This window comes from Argopecten irradians, chromosome 14 (assembly GCF_041381155.1).
Source record: "Argopecten irradians isolate NY chromosome 14, Ai_NY, whole genome shotgun sequence".
NCBI classification, from domain to species: domain Eukaryota; kingdom Metazoa; phylum Mollusca; class Bivalvia; order Pectinida; family Pectinidae; genus Argopecten; species Argopecten irradians.
In genome coordinates, this window is record NC_091147.1 from 10,802,729 (window position 1) to 10,825,009 (window position 22,281).

A 22,281-nucleotide genomic window follows, 5' to 3' on the forward strand; every position below is an offset into this window, starting at 1 on the left:
TCATACCACCAGTCGACGTTATAATTCCATCTAACACTTAATCCATTTACCGAATTAAGGTTTGTTTCTTTGTAGTATGAACTTCTTAATCTTCAAGATGCCTTTATCAGGCATGTGAAATTATACATGAAAAGAGACAACATTCGCAAAACCTTTGAACATAGTGGAACATCGGTGATAATTGCTATGGGAGACTTAGATGTGCTTCAAGGAGAGTATGTAACATCGTACGGTCGAGTAGTTGTACAACCCAGATACTTCTCAAGACGAATGATGTCCAGTCCAAAAAGGATGCTAATGGTTGGTACACGATGTTTATATCATAAAGCTGCTTCATGCACAATAGTAATTACTTTGATATGTTGTTTTGACTAACATTTTATAGACCTTGGTGTGTCTCAGTCATGGAAACCTAGAACCTTTCCCACAGGGGCGAACGCTCAACAGAAAGTCAAAAGTTAAGGAGGTCGGCCCTGCAGGTAGGGCGTTAGAATTGTACCTGCTTCACCTATTGTATGCTCGTAAAAGGCGACTAAATTTAGGATCTTATCTTTTCTTTCTTCCTAAATTACGCCTCCCTTGACACCATCTCACTTTTGGCCTTTGGTTTAGCTCTCGCCGCTGAGAGGAAGGCTCTGGGTTCTGTTCCCTGGACGTGACACACCAAAGTCGATAAAAGTGGTAGTTTCTGTTTCTGCTTAGTGCTCAGCATAACGGGAGTGGGACGACTGACTTGCCCGTTGTCAGTATAATGTGACCGGGTGGGGTATGTTGTTGTTTGGTGTCTTTGGCGGCATGCTTCAGTGATATAGCAATACAAAAAGGCAACAGTACCACAATACAAGAAGACACAACATGAATATACCGCAGTCTCCCAAAACACGCACCTCGCACAACATACATGTAACACACCGCATACGTACATGGGGCCGTCATTACATGATCATAGCTGTTAATAGGAGGTTTATTAATCAAGCAAACAACACACAAAAATATTTTGCCTTCAGAATTATATTTCGCTTATTCTTCACTATATGTCCTAGATTATGTCCCACCAAGAAACCCCGTTTGACTACAACAAGCCTTCGGATGATGTCAGTGTACCCGTTTTAACAACATTTGCTTTTGATGAAAACGGAAATGAAATGTCAGACATCAAATTCCTGATGGGCCTCCCTCTACCGACTACAACCTCCTATGCCAACAACACTATAAATATGCTTCCAAACGGTACACAGTACATGGCCGCCATTCCTGGAGGGTTTTTCAACATCTCCCCTGCTATAGTGTACGTTAACATCTCCATGATGGGATCCTGCCGTACTTATGGCAAATACGGAACCACCTCACCGACTGACAGTTTCTACGATTTCTATCTACATACAAACAAGATGTTGTCAGTTACACAATACCGGCCATACAGCTTGATGTTTTCATTTATTGGAGGAGTTATACAGCTACCCATACACCACCACACCAGTGGTTATCACGGTACAATGTCAAGGTAGGTTTATATCGGAGGAGTCATACAGCTACCCATACACCAGACACCAGTGGTTATCACGGTACAATGTCAAGGTAGGTTTATATCGGTGGAGTCATACATCTACCCATACACCAGACACCAGTGGTGATCACGGTACAATGTCAAGGTAGGTTTATGTCGGTGGAGTCATACATCTACCCATACAACAGACACCAGTGGTGATCACGGTACAATGTCAAGGTAGGTTTATGTCGGGGGAGTCATTCAGCTCACCAGACACCAGTGCTGATCACGGTACAATGTCAAGGTAGGTTTATATCGGTTGAGTCATACATCTACCCATACAACAGACATCAGTGGTGATCACGGTACAATGTCAAGGTAGGTTTATGTCGGAGGAGTCATACAGCTCGCCAGACACCAGTGGTTATCACCCTACAATGTCAAGGTAGATTTATATTTGAGGAGCCCTACATCTACCCATAAGCCAGACATCAGTGGTTATCACAGAACAATGTCAAGGTAGGTTTATATCGGTGGAGTCATACATCTACCCATACAACACACATCAGCGGTTATCACGGTACAATGCCAATGTAAAATTGATAAAACCCATAGTTTTATATCAAACGTCACCGTTATTAGAGGCTGTATTTTCGCTTTCGGTAAAAAGCTTTATGAAAACATATTTGTATATAAAACATTTTTAGTTGTCCTTTTGATTTGAGTATATTATACTATTTACTTGTCGCCATGCTTATAATAAATTCATTCATATATTGCAAAAGAAAGAAAGTTATCGTTATATTCGATCATCAATTTGTATTGATGCTTTATGTAACTGTGCATGCAGATATTGAAGTAGCTTAAAGAAACGTAATATGACCAAATGGTTCATGTCACTTATCGTTGTTGAGATAATGCGATTCACAAACATCGAGACGCTCCAAAAATAAGGATCAATCGAGTTTCACCTCAAGTCATTGACAGAACTTCGCATGGGTGGAGAGCCACAAATGACGTTCAGGTATTTATTAGGATATTGTCAATTTGGTGTTTCGGATTTTTTGGAATGTTGTAAAACTTATTTTGATTTTGATTTGTTTAACTTTGAGTTAATATAACACATAACATGACTATATCCTTGATAATTTCTAACAAGTTTACCACTGTGTAGACAACCTGGTGCCTCTTAAGATATGTGTTTTAGGGGGTAAAGTTTTTGCAAACTATTGTAAAGTATATTCTAATGATACAAGTGAATGTTATAATACATTAAAGTTATATGTGCCGTATTTTTCATACACATGAATCAAGATAAGCTTAAGATAAGATAATATGTTCCTCATCACCAAAAGTAATAACATATTGAAAATTACAGTACTTTCATTGCATTGATTTAATTTTACAAGTAAACCTAAGAGCAGAAACTGATTTTTAGCAGAACTGTCAAAAGACATGATATGTACATCTATAGTGATACGAAATGAGTACCTTCGTTCAGACCCTGAAGCCAAATTGTGATATACAATTTCATTTCAAATTTCCACAATGTTATTAATAATTGTTAAGTGATTTTTGAAGGAATGTCTCCATCTAAACATACATAAGGCATAAAAAACAACAATTTTACAGTACATAATTTCTGTGATGTTACTAACGTTAAAAAGGTATCTGGAGCCATTTGATTGATATTCATGGCTTAATTCATCATCTTTTTAAATAGATTAATGAATACAAAATAACATGTCAAAATTCATGTTCCAGTTAAGGCATATATAAAATTTATTCCGCGGGCATCCATTTTCACAAAGGAAGTTGTCAATTTGGGTCATCTAGCGGCCATGATAAGCAGTCTTTTTTTGGTTAACAGATACCTAGGAATTAGGACATCATGATGTTTTTGAATGATTTGCTTTGATATAAGTATAACTTAGTGTCAAAAATAGGTCACAGTGACGAATTTTTGTATAATGTCAATTATGCAAGAATAAAGTTCATCTGGTGCTATAATATACCAGAAAAATATATATTTACTATATACGTATATCATATGTCATTGTATAGAGCAAAATATTTGCATACAGTAAACTTAGGCTGATAATGGTATGGATAGGATGGGAGGGACGCAGAGGGGTGATTTTTTTTTTTTTTTTTTTTTTTTTTTTTCTAAACTTTAAATCACCAATTAAGATATTGCTATGTTAAGAAATAAGATAAATCTGACTCAAATATTACTATATATCCCGATCCCAAATTACTCATTAATCCTGGTATCCTCCAATCTCATACTTAACTATCCCATACTCAGTATTTGTTTGTAAATCGGATCGCATGCTGTTCCTTCGCTATCTGTAACGGTCTCAGTTATGTTAAATACTAACAAGAAAAAATCATGGTCCTTCCGCACTTGTTTGCACCAAACGTAATGTGTGGTATAATGTTGTCGTATTGAAGACTTACAGGTAACTTCTAATAAAGGGATGTTATTATCAGGTGTAAATGTATTTCATTTCTCATCCTTTGATTTATTCTTTGATAAAACAAAGTATTTAAATTCTGTGTTGTAGCTTACAGGAGGACGAATATCTGAGATTACCCTCACGTCATACTTCTGCGGAACATTCACGGCAGGTGTTAAGATGATACCACCCGATATGATAGATTTCCAGTCGGTGTTTTTGAATTTCTCTGAGAGGCTGAGTGATACACCATACGTGCTGGGTACAGTGATAGCTGTCCTTGTACTCTTTGTCATCATAACACCAGTTCTGTACAGACGGGATAACATCGACAATACACTGGTACACATATATTTCGTTACGGTTCGGTAATTTAGTAAAATTAATTTTCAAACCTATCCTTACTCCCAACGAGTTCAATATGCTAGATACCTGATAAGTGAGTGACAAATCAAATAATTATTCAATGCGTTTCATTTTATTTCTATAATAGTTTAACATCTAGTTTATCACATACTTGATATTGTTGGAAATATAAATACAACATTACAAATAAGTCGTGACATCTATGGTTTGATTTGGCACGGCTGAACAAACTAGTGATCTGATATAGAATCATGTTTATATCCACAGTGGTCATACCAACACCTCCCCGGCAATAACGATACGTCAGCCTTCAGATATTACATCTGTATATCAACTGGACTAAGATCTAAAAGGCGGATGGAATCAACCGTGTACATCAACATCACAGGGACAAGAGGAGAGACAGGAACTCGAATGTTAACAGGACGCAACAGAAAGGTACAGTCGGCAATAACAAACTCTGTGGTACTTCAACACCAATCATGGAATTTCTTTCTATATCAGTACTGAAATACATCAGTCGGAAATGCTTATCCTACATGGTTTACACAATGGTTTTCCTAAGCCCTTAACGTAAGCCCATCAGCATCACATGGTAGGTTTTTCAAGGATTGTCCGTCCTTGCTATTATTACTCATGGAGTACTAAAGATGTCGTTCTTAAATGCAATACATAGCTGCCTCTCGCACTTTTGTTGCATTTTGGGATCGATTGGATGATACTCATATCTTATTTAGATAACTAAAGACTGAATTCATCTACATCCTTGATATATTTATACAAGATGACCGATAAGCAGCTGCCATGAATTTGGATAGATTGTGGTTGTTGCCGCTTTTCGTAGAAGGAATACAATCTCAAGCCTCTTTTTCCTGGACCCTAGTTGTGTATATTGCATGTTGAGACTACTGTGAACTAAAAGATGGCCACCATCTTTGATTTCACAGAAAAAAATCAAATTTCCGTCTCAAATTCCATATCCCTCCTTGGATACATTCTAGGACTGATAACAAATAAGATATCGTCGACAGGAAATAATCTTGAATCTTGAAAACCATTGAAGTTTGATATCAATATTTTTCACGAAGTACTGTACTTACTTTTTTTTAAATTCATAGAGATTGTCAACTTTCTGCCAATTGAATTTTGTGAATAATTAGGAAACAATGTGACTTATAACAGCCATTTTGAATTTTGAAGTACTAAATAGGCTTTATTGAAATTGATAGGGTAACTGCTTAGTCATGTTGTTTATGTCATATAACAATTTCATTACAAATACCTATCCTTATTATGACTACGTTTGGTAAGAGGATCTGACAACATCCCATTAGAGGTCAAGTTCTGGTGATCATTGGAAATAGCCAATCATATTGTTGCTTCCAGAATTTTGACTGGGGACGAAACTGTTTGAAAAAGCTGTCAGAATTATTTTCCTGTATGTAGTCATCTCGTCCAATGAATACATCAAAGATAAATGTGTAAATACACTGGAACGAAAATGACGTTATCGATTGACTTAGCAAGGTTAAAAAATGCATTTAATTTTAAGACCATGCGATACAAAGGTCCTCCGAACATGACCAATTACGGGATGTTGTCAGGTCCTCAATTGAACGGAGTGGTTAAAGGATCTGTATCAGATAATCAGATTGGTTAATTATAACATAACCAGTTATTTGTTTTACAATTGTACCGATAGTTAAATAATTCTGTCGTCTTTCTGTCAACCAATCGAACATAAATCTAAAGATAGATAGAGTTCATTATGGACGTAAATTGATTGGTTGGGGGGAACTAAGTTTAATATCAAAATATCTCTAATAATAACAATTGTTGCAACAACTAACAATGATAAAGTATAAGTCATAATATTGATTACAAAGGGTGGGATGAATGAGACAATGAAAGAGAGAGGAAAGTATAGTAATATGTGACATTTGTAAAAAAGGTAGTGTGAGGATTGAAGGGAAGTCCTGAAAAGGACCAATATTTGTATGAATTTCCATGATAGTGAAACAAGAAAAAATAATGTAGCTGGAAGAGGGGACCAATAAAGAGATACACTAAATAAACTTAATACGACGAAATAACATGTGGCAGGAGTACATGTCATTAACTTGAAGCCGATTTTGTGGATTATGTCTTTGTACTTTTCCATTAGGGATACGTTGATAAAGGTTAAACGGGCGATTTTGGTCGAAAAGCAGTGCGCGTATATTACGCTCTGGAAATGTGTTTTAGCTGGTCAGCATGTCTGTAGGCCGCGTAAAGGTTATTTTTGATTACGATGTACTTTTGTATAAGGCTGGAAATGCATGTGAAGAGAATAAAGCCTTTAGATAATAATCTTAATTGTTCATGTCAATGCTGACGTATACATTGGGTGATTGATTTGTAAACGGGTGGTATGTGTATCACCCAGTGTAAGGGACATTGTTCAGCTTTATATTTCCAATTTGTATTTGTGTGGCCTATCTATGATTTAATGCTGGTATAATTCGGCATTTTTATCAATTTGTCCTATCCATTTTATTGCCTTCTATGAATTTTCCAGAACTTCAGCAACGGAACCTCGTCATATTTCTACTTAACGACTGACGTTTGCATTGGAAACATTACAGCTGTCCAAATATGGTTGGGAGAAGATGCGAAACTAAGCTCTTGGTATTTAACGCGGGTTGTTTTAATCGATGGAATAACTAAAAATGCGTAAGTCTGTATTTCTTTCATGCAATTTATTTTATTATATTGTTATGTTATGTCACAACAAGATACCAATGTTTTATCTGTTTTCCTGAATTTCATTGCATATCCACAGAGAGGAAACTAAGATATATCAACTTAATTGATAAGTAAGATATATAGGATCTTACATGAATGTTCATTTTAAATTTATATGAGGTTTTATGAAACGTGTCAAAAAGGCTCGCAAAAATAAAAACTGCGAGACGAGTTTCATAAAATTTCATATGCAATGAACTCAAATTTAAGATGGAAATCGCTCCAGGTCATATTACACAAGTGACATACGCAAAAAAATATTACACGGGCGATATCACTGAATATCAGGCGGAATATGTGATAAAATCTATTCCTGACGCATCGATGCAAATAATTATGTACTATTCATAAATATATATACTTAGCTTCGAATCAATATCTATTAATTAATCTGGTACCAAAGGAATACAAGCCTGTGTTTATTCAGAACATCATTTTACTAATTATTTTCAAATCAAAGTATACTAATATATGATACTATATTATTTGATAATATTTATTATTTCACTCATGGATTAACCCTTAGGAAGGTTTACTTTTGTTTTAGTACAAGACTAAAATGCAACAGATGGCTCTCTATGGAGAAGGGAACGGGACAAACCTGGTGTACTTTGAAAGTGGGACAAAACAGCGACAGTACGGTAGATATATCTGAAGTGAGCGCTCGGAACATCCTGGACGATAATCTGTGGTTTTCATTGCTATTCCGTCCCCAGTATAACAGGTTCACCAGGGTACAGAGACTTTGGTGTGTGGGTTCTCTGTTGTTCCTTTCGATGGTCGCCTCCGCCATGTTTTATGATACACCGGATGACACCACTCCTTTTGTAAAGACGGCGTACTTTGAGATTGGTTATAAAGAGCTTTACACTGGATTCATATCAAGTGCTGTTACAGTGGTACCTTCTTTGATTATGACCTACATTTTCAGTAAGAGGAATTTACGAGGAGAAAAATTCCAACAAAATAATTCTGATGCGCTTCGCCCGTTCGGAAAACTGCCCTGGTGGTCAATCTTCTTGGCCTACACAGTATGCCTAGTGTGCATCGCATCCGGTTCGTTTTTTACATTTCTGTATTCTTTGGAATGGGGACCGTCCCTTACAATTCAATGGATGTCAGCTTTTTTTATCGGCACAACAGAAAGCGTGATTTTGATTGAACCAACGAAAGTAAGTTAAAAAAGTCATCTCGTTTTCAGGTCTTTAAGCTTATGCCTAACAACAGTATTTGATAACTCTCTATATTCGCGTCAATGGTAATTATTTCCAGAAAATACTTAAAACAAAAACAGGCCATACACTTCTTTGCTATATACACTGTCACGAAACGAAGAGAATAACTAGCGTCATATCATATCAAGTCACGTTCTGTCTCACTCTGCACCACTCTGTCATCCCACATCATAACTTCGCTGATACTTCACTGATAGCGGCTCGTTGAGTTGAAAACGTAGACACTTACGGAGAGGCATTGATGGTGAACTGAATCTTTCCGGCGTTTAGGGGGTTTTCCTAAAAGTCGTATGTCTTACACATCATTCTAATTTTAAAGTTTATCTGCATGCAAAGATTAAGTAATTGAAACGCATATAAAACCTCTAGTAGTCGTATGGTGCTGTAATAGTAACACGCTTATGTAGATACTCCGTTAAGACTGAGTATAATAAAACATACCTTGTTTTGTAGGCCTTAGTACTAGCTGTCCTGATTGTTTGTCTCTGTTCGGAGAAGACGGGAGAAAATGACTTTCATTTTCCTCCAATTTCTGTATATCCAAAGATAAAGGATATATACAATCAAGGTATGAATTCTTTTCTAGCGATTCTTTACTCTTCATAGTTCTTATTAGCAACTGTAACTGGTACTAAATTTCACGTGGAAACATATGATGGTTTTAGATTGGGAAGACACGATTCTGATTGGTGAAGTACTAATACACTTAAGATGCCCAATAGAAAAGGATACTCGAAATACTAGTCCCCATGGTCTATGAATTATGTGAGGGTGAATAAATGATGGTTGATGCGGCATGGATAGTATTGTCCTTTGAATCCATATAATTACAGGAAACCAACACGATATGTTATCTCCGTGCGACAAGCCAGAAACGACCGATCAATTGCGTCGTCGGTATATCATACGTATGGACCGAAAACTCAACACATTTCTAAGGAACTTCGCTATGGGTTTGGCATACATATGTGTTCTTATGGTCATTGGATCTCAACAAAAAGTTTCCGAAGTCAGCAGACAGAACTTACAAATTAAAAGTACCCTAACAGCAACAGGAGAGGTAATAACAAAATCCTTTAAAACTGATTTATCAAATAATCTTTTTCATTGGTTTATAGGATATTAATTACATTTTGTTTCAAATTGCATCGAACTAGTTAAATCTTTCCGAACAAAAGTGGACATAAGCAGACGGATTCTTCTTCAAACCAACTTTCTTTGGCACAAACATTACAAAATGTATTATACTCTCTGAATTGATGAAATATGTCTCTGCTTGTATTCGATAGATAAATTAAAACCATTATTATAACTCCTACAATATGATCCATTTTGTCAGATTAAATCAATAGAGGATGTGTGGATGTATATTGAAGCTGTTGTGCTGCATCGCCTGTATTCCTCCGAGTTTTATAACGGTGAAATCAAATCGTTTGATGACCTGAGATTTATAGAAGATAACCTAAAAATGGGTCCGCTGAGAATACGACAAATTCGAGTTTCAGGTAGGTGTTGCATGCATATTACCCTATCAAAATGTGTAAGGTAAACATGAACGATCAAATTTAGGATGTTTTTGAACTCAGAAAACCTACATTTCGAAGAATCTCAGCAGCCATGCACCATTATTTTGTCACGATGTCATGGAGTCCTTAATATGAGGCGTTTCCATACATTGCGCATGATATGCTTCTAGAGCATCCTTTCCCCTGTAGCCTCTATAGGACAATCGTTATATTGTTTATGTGACACATCGATAGTGATATGTTTTCGAAGTGTCTAAACAATCCTTATATATAATTTCCAATACTCATTCTATGTTTTAGATACCTGTGCAGCTCCCGCTTTGCTAAGGACTTATGCCATACACTGTTTACCTGGCTACGATACAGACAATGAAGATAAAGGTGTTTACACGAAAGGTAGAAAATGGTTAAAATATTCATTTTAATGCCACCGCTATATATCTTACAATACAAGACTTAGGAAAGCCGAGATGACGAAGTTTAACCTCCAACCATTTCCTTATACATGTAGATGACATTCAAAACGGATACAAACTGCTGGTTATTTACCTGATTCCACCCGAAGCAAGAAAAAAATCACTAAATCACTAAATTGAATCAGAACATTCTCCTATTTACTTCCATGGGAAATATATAAGTGCCTTCACAAACAGTAACTCTGCCCAGAGTGTAAAAAATCAATAAATACCCATCAATGAATTACTTTACAATACATTGTCATGAACCAAGAAAAAGACCACACCGCAATTACAGGGGACTCGATATAGTAAAAATGACTTGATTCCGGTGATTTTTACATCATGGTTTGACGGGACTGAATGACGTTTCATTCATCGGAAGGTTAAAGTTCGGAGTTAGATTGGAAAATTTTCCGTCAGATATGGAACTGATTCACGTCATCGTATTGACGGATAAACCATTTCGTATTGACGGATAAAATGTGGCAGTAAATATCCGTCAGTATATGCGGCAGTTGCAAGATAAATAGTGTTACACATGGCTTTGTCGCGGATTCAAATTTCTTTTGTCATTTATATTTTGCTGAACCGTTAAATTAAATTCCAGCATATTTGACCTGAAAAATCTTGATTTGAAATTGACCTTAGATTCACGTGAAATTCACCTGAAATTGAGGTCAATTTTATATGAAGAATTTTCAGGTCAATTTCAGGTTAATTTCCCCTGAAACTGACATGAACAAATCTTTATGTGAATTCAGGTTAAATCTTCATATGAATTTCAGGTCAATGTCATTTCACCTGAATTTTTTTTCATGCACAATTCAGGGCAATTTCAGGTCAAATTGACCTGAAAAATGCTTCAGGTCAATTTCACTTGAAAAAATCTCCATATGAATTTCAGGTCATTTTCAGGTCAATTTCATATGAATTTCAGGTCGATTTCATGTCAAGGTTTTGACCTGAAATGACTTTCTTTGCCCTTTTCAGGTAAATTTGACCTGAAAAATTTCACCTGAAATTGACCTTAAATTGACCTGAATTTACCTGAAGACATATTGCCTGTGTATAATACACAAATCCTATATAACACAAAGCCTCAATGCACTTCGAGATATTCACTTTCCTGCAATTACTAAAATGCAATATGTTGAAAAGTCAATTACACTGATAAGGTTAACCCTTGTTGTGTTCTCTAAATATTATATTGTAGGTTGGATCCCTTGGAACACATCTGATTTATGGGATGGTGTCGACACCCCGTACCGATATCACTACACCAGCCCAGAGGAGACACCAACCTACTGGGGTCTATTTGGGACCTATGGTGCCAGTGGGTATCTCGTTGATTTAGATATTTTGCCAGATGAGGCAATAAATGTAGTAAGAGATTTAAAAAACGATGGATGGCTCGATCAGAAAACCCGTGCTCTGTTTATAGAAATCTGTCTCATGAACAGAAATAATAGATTGTTTACCCAAGTCAAAATCGTCTTCGAGCTCCCAAGTACAGGTAGAGTCTTCATGAACACACAGGTCGTATCAGCCAATCTGTACCCCTACACCAATACATTTGATTTTATTGTCCTGGCACTACAGTTAATCTTTGTAGTCACCATTTTTATCCGACTTGTGTCACTGATCGTCAAAGTGATAAAGACCAGAGGTCATTCCCTTACAACAACGAGTCAAGTCTTGGACATCCTACATCTTGGAGTGTCCATCGCTGCAGTGGTGTATTTTTTCATGAGGTTCACCGACACAATAAGCGTTCTCAACACCCTTAGACAAGATACGGGTAAAGTTATTTTTACTATTTTAGTGGTTTATTTGTATATCAAATATATTTAGATAACCTAATTTCAGTATTTCGCCGTCTATAACTATGAAAGTTTGTGGCCTACATTGCTATTGATTTGGTCGTTTTAACATCTTTTGGTTTCCCATATCAATATTTAACACAAGATTGTGAAGACAAATTCAGTGATATTACATTAAATATTCTTAGTGTATATTTCAATATGCTTCAACAAGCACATCAACATACGGACCCTTATAGTTTTTTTTATAATTAACAGGATTCTACACGTCTTTTGGATGGGTGTTCCTTTGGGATGAATACTACACCACTACTCTTGGTATCATCACCTTCATCGCTATCCTTGACGTACTGAAGAATCTGTCATTCAACTACTACCTGTTCCTGATGTATAAAACAATTCTGTCATTTCGATCCGAGGTTTTCCATTTCCTTATAACACTATCCATCATTATTGTAGGGTTCGCCAGCCTAATACATCTTATATATGGACATAGTGAAAGTGGTTTTAGTAGCATGGCGACATCAATTCTGACTTTATTTCGAATGACAATTGGAATTATCAAGTTTCGACATGACATACAAGTGGTGGTAGTGGGTATTTTTATCATTATAGGACTATACGCTTCAATGGCCACGATTCTTTTCGTTAACCTATTCGTCAGTTCATTGGATCATAGATTATCATACATCAAGGAGTGTATTAGGAAAGGTTTGACTTCATTCGACTCGCATCTCAGTAGTCATTTCTGGAACAGATTGTCCAAAGTATTCACAATTTGTGGAAGTACACAACGGGAACAAGGTTTGTTAAAAATAGGTAAAAATATTTCGTTGATCATTTATGTAGTTCGCTCTCAAGTCTAGAACTACAATCGATTCATATTACAATGATTATATTACAGAGATGATATATTGCAAACGTTATAAAAGGACTAATTTTGATTGCGTTAACGTCAGTATGAACGCAATTCGATAAAACATTCAATCTAGCTCGTTTGCGATACATGTAGAATATGCATGTATCCTAATGCGGTCATATCACCTTTTACGCAATCAAAACATTGTTTAATTCATATAGCTCATAACATGCTTACTTCTGCATGTTCGTCGTCATATTTAAATTGGTTGATAATTTGGGTTAGTACGGGAGGCATTTTGAACGCAACTCCTCTTTCGTTGACGATATGGAGACAATTTGTCCAATTTACAGATTGTCGATTTATCCCATAGATCACTGCCTACCAAACTCAGTTTTATATTGGAAGACAAGTTTCATTTTACACATACATATATCTAAACATATAGTTTGTTGAGATCATATTTCAATATGTCTTATTTCAGAGCACGAATGTGACACTGATCGCCCAAAGGTAACAAAAAACACCCACTTCATTTCTAATTATCAATCACTGTTCCAGTATTAAAAATCTGAAAGATTACTTTGGAATACGACATTTTGTATATTTTCATTGTTATTCAATTCGTTATCAAAATTAATTTACTGTAACGTCCCTTCAACAAGTGCAAGCAATGGAGTAAGAGCTGCTAAGAATATTTATAAATATCCCTTCTACGTTATTGAAAAGGATAGTTTTGGACAGCATAGTGATGATGTGTTCACATTAATATGGCGTACTGTTCACTGTTCAATAATTATTATCATTTACATTTTTCATAACATTTTTTTCCGCATTTTCGTCAATTTTGTCACAATTAATGATTCGATAATTGCGTCGGGGTTTTTTTGCAATAAAAAGGGAGATGTAACCTGTGATAGGTTTCTATCGACGATCCTAAAGCGGTTTGAAGATGATTCCATCTTAGAGAGATCAGCCCTAGAGTCGGTGTTATTACACCTGGAACGTAGATGTAGACTAAGAACAACTTTAAACGGATTGCAGTTCAGGTTTGTACAGCTATAATATAACACAGCTACGTACACAATACTACATTATGTATTACACGCTCCAAAGGATATGTAGATAGCTTCCGCTATTCAAAGCCGCTATGAAAATTTAAAACAAAATTCAATCCCTATGTGTTATTATTGACTTTTGCTATAAGGATAACTTAATGTAAAAGCGTCGTCTTACAACACCTCGGAGAGTTCGTTATACGACCATTTCTTGCTAAACGTACATGGAGCTCCGCATAAAAAGGCATGATTTATGAATATGTCGTTCCGAGGGAGACTAATATGATCTTTCTCTACCTTGAGGGTATGACAGGGAAATCTCTACCCAAGGAGAAGATTCACGACTTTCTCACCCGAGACTTGCCAAGGGTTAGACTGTTGTAAATCTCCTCTGAGGGTAGGGATTTTCCTGTCCTAAAATCAAGGTAGGAAAATTATCCTTTTTCTACACCTGTAATTTCCCTAAAAATGTTAAAAACTACACATACCACGATTTGAAAAAAGACAAATATTTATTTGATACCTGTATCAACTTGGAGACTTATATTTGCTTTGTCAAAAACTTAATTAAACTTGTTACACTGTAACAAACAGAATTCTAAATCGTTTTGAAATATTTGACGTCAAAGAAATATTATCACATATAATATCCAACCCATTTTGATAGTCTTTTAACTTGGTTAACATCAACGAAATATGTCAAGGCATGTTAACTTTCGATTGCAATGATCATTAGGTCCAAGTTCAGAACGTGAAGCACGAGTTCGGGGTCAAAAGTAATATCAATTACCACATACACTACACGTGATAGCTAACAGGATGTTGTTTTAGTCATTTAGTCTCATTCAGTCAGACTCTTGATGATAGAGACGTTCTGATTGTGAGTTCTCTCCCCTCTAAAGATCCTTACCTCAAAACAAGTATACGAGTTATTTCCCTTTTTATTTGACGAAATCATGACATTAACTTGTACTTATATTATCTGTCTTAATTTTTAACAGTTATTAATTAAAGAGATTATAATCATAATTAATATAATATATTTATTATAAAGAATAAACATATGTATGAATAATTTGAATGTCAGTATGAGAGAATCAAATTTGCTGAATTTATGTATTTATTTGTAAAATAATATACGTAATATGCATTTCTTGAATAAAATATATGTTTGAAAAAAAATCAATTTCCAATTTAACTGCACAGGTTAATGTTTATTTGCATATGACGTTTTACAACTTCCGTTTTATCATACAAATATGTTCTACGCGAGAAGGCTGTCTTGCCCTGGGTAAGACAGAGAAATCTAACCCTCACCGGAAGTGCAGATATCTTAGATGGGGTAGAAATGACGTCTTTCGACCAATAAATAACTGTGGTTCGTCGGTGAGGTGTATAAAACAATACTTGATAATGGTTCCAGGTATTCTATCGACTGGTCAAAGGAAGATAACACCTTGATAATGGAGTTCTTTCGAGGTACGGTGTACTGTAACATAACCGTTGATACCTATACCATACCCGAAGCCTGTCGACGAGGACTTGTTCCGTACGGTGAATCCACTCAGCCTATCAGTATAGTATTTAAGATACACCAGTTAAAAGGAAGACAACGACATGTCTCAGGACAAAACTCCGTAACCATGGATACTAAACAAAAGTTTGTAGGTTTGCAATTACTATCAATATATTCATCCATAGTATAGTTGAGCAGAATAAAATGGTCGCAAATGATGATTCTTATCAACCATACTGTACAAAGTGGACATATAATAGTATATCATGTTGAATAAAAATATAAGTATCACGTTCAGAGTCATTGCTAACTGGAAATAATTTCATAAATATTATCAGATTATCAGATCATAATTACGTTTATAATGTATCTAACAAATGCAGTCGGTGATACAACAGTTTTGACAAGTTGACAATGCTACATTGAACGTGTTTAAAATATTGATACCATATTTGTTAGGTTGATCTCAGATTTGTATATCGACAGAGTGTTAAGCAGAGTACATTGCAGCGTTGTATATTGTTTATATATTAAAGTGCCATGTAATGATCAAAGTACCTTCTGATATCCTGTCGTGCCGACCTACGTTCCTCATCATACGCAGCAGAAACCATAATGAATGGTACCAACTACCAGCTAAGCGTGACCCAGCGAAGGAAGGGGAGGTAACTTTATTTCTTACGCTACACGTAATATATTTTGTCTCCTTAAGCAAAACATTTAAAACACTTGTTTCTGAAAATGTACATATATCAATTTTTAATCAAAATGGAAAATATAAGTAATTCAGGACGAGACCATCCACCAGCGACTGAGGTTTTGTAAACGTTCCAATGTGTTCGTAATCTTACCCATAATAAAAAATGGAAAATAATTGTCAGGGGGCCGTCATATGCACAAAAGCTACACACAATTTTTATTTTCCATACCCATTTCTGATTCATTTTTATTTTCATAGGTTTATTTATCTGCTTCCACTTCGTGTTTCCCACACTACGTATTGGCTGTCATCTCTGACCTTTGGCCTGGTATTCCACCTACCGTGCAGGAGAAGAGTGCGATTGAGTACACCCTCACTAAATCAGGTGACGTCTTCTACCTCCCCGGGATGTGTAAGAAGATTGCAGTGGTGTTTCCGGAGGCCTGTGTTTCGCAGGACACGGAAATAACAATATTGGTAATAATCGATATTTAAGTTTTTAATTTGCTTAGTTGAACCCATAACGATAGACCATTATTTTTAATAGTATATTTCAATTAACATAATGTTTACATAAATTAAATTAATGCACCCGTTTTCAACAGAAAATGTGTGGTCAGTTGAGTATTCATAATTCATATTCGCAAAGCTAAAAGTTGTTATGATATAAAATCCCAGTTGTACTTACCATGACGACCACAAGTTCTGATTAAAGTAAATTTACTCTCTCAATCAACCAATTATTTTAGACCCAGGCTGTCGTATGACCGTTTATCTGTAAGGTATTTTATCTCTGAGCGAACCGATGACACTATTGTACCCGTCCACACCGGAGTGATGACGCTGTGCACGTTCAGCACGATAGAGGGGTCACCTTCACCAAACTCATGTTGGGTTGTGTGTTGTGTGTATGACCAGGAAAGCCTTTTTTATGAACAGCAGAGTCGCATTTCATAATGTATTGGTCAACATCGGAAGACGGAGGTTATCAAAAGGCTGGAGACGGCAAAGTATCGGAATTAATACGTCAGGAACGTCTCTGTAGGCTATCAAACCTGTCATGAACGTCTCTCTATTCCATTTTGTCTAGTCAGTGGTCGGGGGAAAGTCGGTTCTTCCTCCATATTACCGCTGGTCGCAGGGGTGTGTAGAAGAAACTGAAAACTACAAACCACCAGAGAAATACCTTTCCAATAGTTGCTTTCGAAGATGGCATTGTAATGTTCTGGCTTTTGTTTTCTATGACTGTAAATTGAATCTCTCCATGGGGAATGAGGAAGAATCCTGATTATTTCCATATGTCGTCTAATATGAAACACTATTGACAAACAGTTCTTTGTGCAAATAAGATATGTCATCTGTTACTTTTATCATTTATTGAATGAAATTAACTTTTCCTTTTTATAATGACCATACTTGTTAAGCTATCTTAATTAGCAGTTTTGGCGAGCTGTTTTCCTGCATTGTTAGATGTGAATATATATATATGCTAAAATCAAATGATTTTGAAACATTATGTACTATTCTATCGTAAATAATAAAGAGATAATTTAAACATTACATGTTGCTTCTTTATTCGTTATTTTGATGTTTGTCTTTATCTAAAAAATAGGTTGTTGCTTAATTACTGACGCTGTGTGTATATATATCTAATTGGAGCTAGGAGATGATTAATTATTACTGTATGTAAACCCATAGTCATACAGATATTTCCTAATAAATGTATATTTTTCAGCTGGAGCGCGGAGATAATTTCCCAGTACTGCATTTCCTGGCCCATGGTGACATCTCAGGACCTATAGCTGTTCAGTTCAGGAGAAAAAGAAACATACCGACATGTGGTATCTATATATTATATTTCATTAACAGTAAAGTCACCGTGATTGCTTAGATGCAAGTGGGTGGATTGGATGAAGTTGAAAACTGTCATTCAATATTTATAAAAGACGTAAATTACAACCACAGTCACACTAGTTTTAAAATTAACCAAAATGAGGTGGGCTATGTCATGCAATATTTTGAAAGTATAACATGATTTATGAGACATCCCTGTATATAAAATGAAGTATAATTGTTGCTGCAGGTGATGAATCCCAATTTAAGCTAATGACGAAGCAAGGAGATCTGGAGTGGAAAGAAGGAAACCCTGGAGCACGGACATTCCAAACTGACTTAAGCGTCCAGATTGACTGTTTGAAGGAAAGGTGAGATTTCCTTATAAATCAAACAATTGATCATGACATCACAAACGAAAGGTTGCTACATTCTGTACAAGTCGTGAGAGTAAAAGGCTAAATGGTTAAAGTAGTTATGACAAAAAGTTATATCAAAGGAGTAATTTATTATATACACCTATTTGGTATTATACCTTGAAATGATGGTGTTAGACGTTGTATTTAGAAAGTGTAACTATATATAAATCTGTCTATTGGATATGATATATCCCTTCACAAGTTTACAATCAATATGCTTAAGACATTATGATTACAACTGCGATAAAGAAAAATGACTTGTCATCCTGTATAGATTTAATTAATATCATCTTCGAATATGGAATATTCGGGACGATGATATCACGATGTCTAGAGCGTGGGCATAATACAGAAAATGCAATTAGAAATGAACACAATTATACACATTATCACCTTTAAAACTAGTCAATACCATATAATGACTGACATCATATATTTCATTTAGGATGAGGAGTTTTGATATTTAGTACAGTTATAGATTGTTAATATACACTTTTTGTAATATCGAAACATTTTTCCGATCGAATCGCATTTTTTTCTTTATATTTCAAAGATCTGTCATTTACATCTTTGTACGCACAGACAGTGCAGATGCGTGTTATTTATATGTAATACAATGCTTCACTGAACATAAGAGTTGTTTTACAAGAACAACATATAACTCTAGATTTATGATTCACTAAACGCATTGCAATCAATAGAATCAAATAATTCACCTGAATTAATATGAAAGTATACAAACATTTAGCTGCTTTTCAGTTATTTTTTATAATTTTCTCTTACCCAGCGTGAGGACTTCGATCACTGTGTGTAAATCAGGCTATCTCACTGTAAGTACATACTTTATAGCATCAATAACTAATACAATATATACTCGGGTACAGCAAGTCATTCACACAGCATTATGTTGATCACGATATTAGGAATATTGAAACAGAGGAATTCCATTGAGTATTTAGCATGTTGATACCACTTTCTAAAACGTCCGTTGCTGAAGTAGTTAAAAAAGATATTATTGTAGTAAACAAGAAAATAATATCGGTTGAGGGTGGTTTTAAGAGACGCAATGGAACGACTACGAGTGTATTTGGGTGAATTTTCCAATGTTTTCCTTTAAAATGCCCAATTTATATCTTTATTATTTCAGCTGTTTCACAAGAAGACGTATCTGGGTAAGTTTTGATTTCATAACAAAATAAGATTCATCAAAGCAATTTTTAATACGAAGATGTCGCAGATATACTTATTTCATTGTACTTTAAACCTCGTGCGTATTACAAGATACTTGATAATTTACACGACGAAATATATATTAAGTATTGTTTAAATTTTAAGATATTATAATAACATTTTAGATCACCAAAAGGGAATTCTTTTGTGCATCTACAACAAAACTATCACAACTCAGCACTGGCGTAAGATAGGACGCAATCTCGGATTCTCACAGAAATGGCTTACGGAACTGGAAGTCAGAAAACCGAGGACCCTAGAAGAAAAAGCGTGTGTTATTCTACAACAATGGCTGAGGGGAAACGGAGGGCGGAATCTCTTCGATATACGCGAACGTTGGATGTGACTTCCGATGACATACTGTCATGTTCTATATTCTCTTTTAATTTGATATATTTAAATTTAACTTAAGTCAACTACATTTTAGGACAAGTGGATTTAAACACTTAAAAACGTTCTAGATAGTGAATTGTTTTACACTTTTATCAAACGTTTTACCAGCACACATAATTTGCTCGTTTGTCTAGTGTGAAAGGAGCGGATTGTTGTGGGTTGTACATATGATAGTGTTAAATACGGTATATATCACTTAACTGATGGAAGATGCTTCTTTGGCTCAGTCGGTATATTTTTCACACCGAAGGCCCGGATTCGATCTAATGCTGGGACACCCATCAGGAATCCCGTGTGTTTAGCCCTGATCTTCGAAATGAGCGCCCAACATAAGGTATCATGGAAGGTGGTTAGAGAGTCTCTGGTTGAAATTCATGAAATCTCCATACGGTGTCTGTCACTCAGCTGACGGAGTATATTTCCTTAGCTCAGTCGGTAGAGCCGTAGTTTTTCACACTGGATACCCGTGTTCGTACCATAGTCGCCACACTCAATAGGAATCACATGTATGTATCTTTGTCTTTAACGATCTGTCATTCCCACCATCTTTAATCTACAAAAAGACAGTACGGATGCATGCTATTTATTTGTGATATTGGTGTTACTTAACGAGCAGTTCGTTGCAACGGAGAGTTACTTCAAGACTCATGTTCGGGTATCTCTATACTACTACACAGGAAAATTGCATACACGTTTTACGTACGTTATAAAACGCATGTAAAACGCACGTTGAGGACCACGCATGTAAAACGTACTTACGAAACGGTATGTTATACGTGTGTTAAACATGCGTAATACGCATGGTAAACAGACGTTAAACGTAAACGTATGTAAAGCGGACGTTTCAAAACATACGTTTCATCCTGTTACAAAATCCGCCTTTTTATCATTTTATGTACATTTACATGGTCTTTGAAGTTGCACCATATATTTGTAATTTTGAAAATTAAAGTTTAATTCCATTTTATTTGTATTTTCGGTTCCTGTCCAATGACGGATATTTTTTCATACATAGTATGTTGTATTTACAAACGAGTGACTACTTATTGATAACTTCCATACTCTTCGAATGATTTTATTTTTCCTACATCAATTTGTCCCTAACACCACTTCATCACTTACATTTTAAATAAAGGCTAAAAGTTTTACAAAGGTCGTGCCCAATGTTCAATTGTTTTCAAATTCTGGCTCAGTGATAATAATATTATATTTTTTTCAAACATATGAACGAAAATGACCTTATTGATTATCCATCGATTGGGAAAAAGGAAAGATCTGTCAAGCGGAGCGGTCAGCGAAACCAAAGGGATTTGAGAACAAATTAACTGTTAACGTTAAAATCTGACGTGTAATAGCACAGGCGTCTGCTTCTGATTTTGAAAAAATACAATAACCTAACCCTACTATGTAGTAGGGAAGGCTATTTTTTTTAAACTCGAAGCAGACGCCTATGTACTCCCATAACATGTGAGTCGACTGGTCAGCCGTTTTTTTTATCGGACGTTATTTCGCTACACGACGTAATGTTCAAAAAGTGTCTCTTCGTGCTATACCTCTAACATTGTTGGAGTAACGCCTATGGTAATAGTTATGTCATCGATGTAGCCTTGCACAAGTCCCCAAATGCCTCAAATGACTTGAACATTTCAAGAAGAATTCTAATGAAGATCCGAAGTAAAAGTCAGTAATCTATTTTCTAGTTTACAAACTAAATACATCTAAATGCATTTTTTCCTTTACATATGTATAATGTAGCTACATGTATAATCCTTAGCTACATGTATAATGACAATTTTAGGACATTTACTCATGATCTCGTTGATCAAACAGCATTCTCGATACTCAAGGGGTTCGATCACTTACGATCTCTACACGTGTAGAGATCGTAAGAGATGGAACCCCTGGAGTATCGAGGATGATCAAACAGCAGTTGTAGACCTACTACATTGTACATCATGAAGCGCTGGTCAGCTGATATTGATCATATGTATTCAGAGCATTAGTCTTCAAAACTGTTAAAATCAAAATTTAAAAGACGGAATCCACATTAGCGGTTTTGCTTCTGTTCACAATCAGCTACATATAGATGTACATATAATTGTAGACCTACATGTATCATCATACGATATTGAAGCT

At 35.6% G+C, this 22,281-nt stretch overlaps 1 protein-coding gene across 2 annotated transcripts; it reads left to right on the forward strand.

Annotated features, from left to right (window-relative positions):
- Nucleotides 1–2,407: 2,407 nt before the first annotated feature.
- On the forward strand, nucleotides 2,408–21,247 carry LOC138307234 (polycystin family receptor for egg jelly-like). Of its 2 annotated transcripts, XM_069247873.1 has the most exons (21): nucleotides 2,408–2,513; nucleotides 4,057–4,290; nucleotides 4,582–4,752; nucleotides 6,872–7,026; nucleotides 7,646–8,270; nucleotides 8,787–8,901; nucleotides 9,167–9,393; nucleotides 9,673–9,838; nucleotides 10,160–10,255; nucleotides 11,531–12,115; nucleotides 12,396–12,941; nucleotides 13,481–13,509; nucleotides 13,897–14,045; nucleotides 15,478–15,718; nucleotides 16,107–16,235; nucleotides 16,529–16,747; nucleotides 18,006–18,111; nucleotides 18,354–18,474; nucleotides 19,310–19,352; nucleotides 19,670–19,694; nucleotides 19,878–21,247. In XM_069247873.1, exons 2-21 carry the CDS (start codon nucleotides 4,129–4,131, stop codon nucleotides 20,096–20,098), a joined length of 4,131 nt encoding a protein of 1,376 aa, XP_069103974.1. In that variant the 5' UTR covers nucleotides 2,408–2,513; nucleotides 4,057–4,128; the 3' UTR covers nucleotides 20,099–21,247. The 2 variants fall into 2 exon arrangements, with proteins under 2 accessions (XP_069103974.1, XP_069103973.1); XM_069247872.1 differs by lacking the exon at nucleotides 2,408–2,513 and having other exon boundaries at nucleotides 3,880–4,290; nucleotides 12,396–12,956.
- The last annotated feature ends 1,034 nt before the right edge of the window (nucleotides 21,248–22,281 follow it).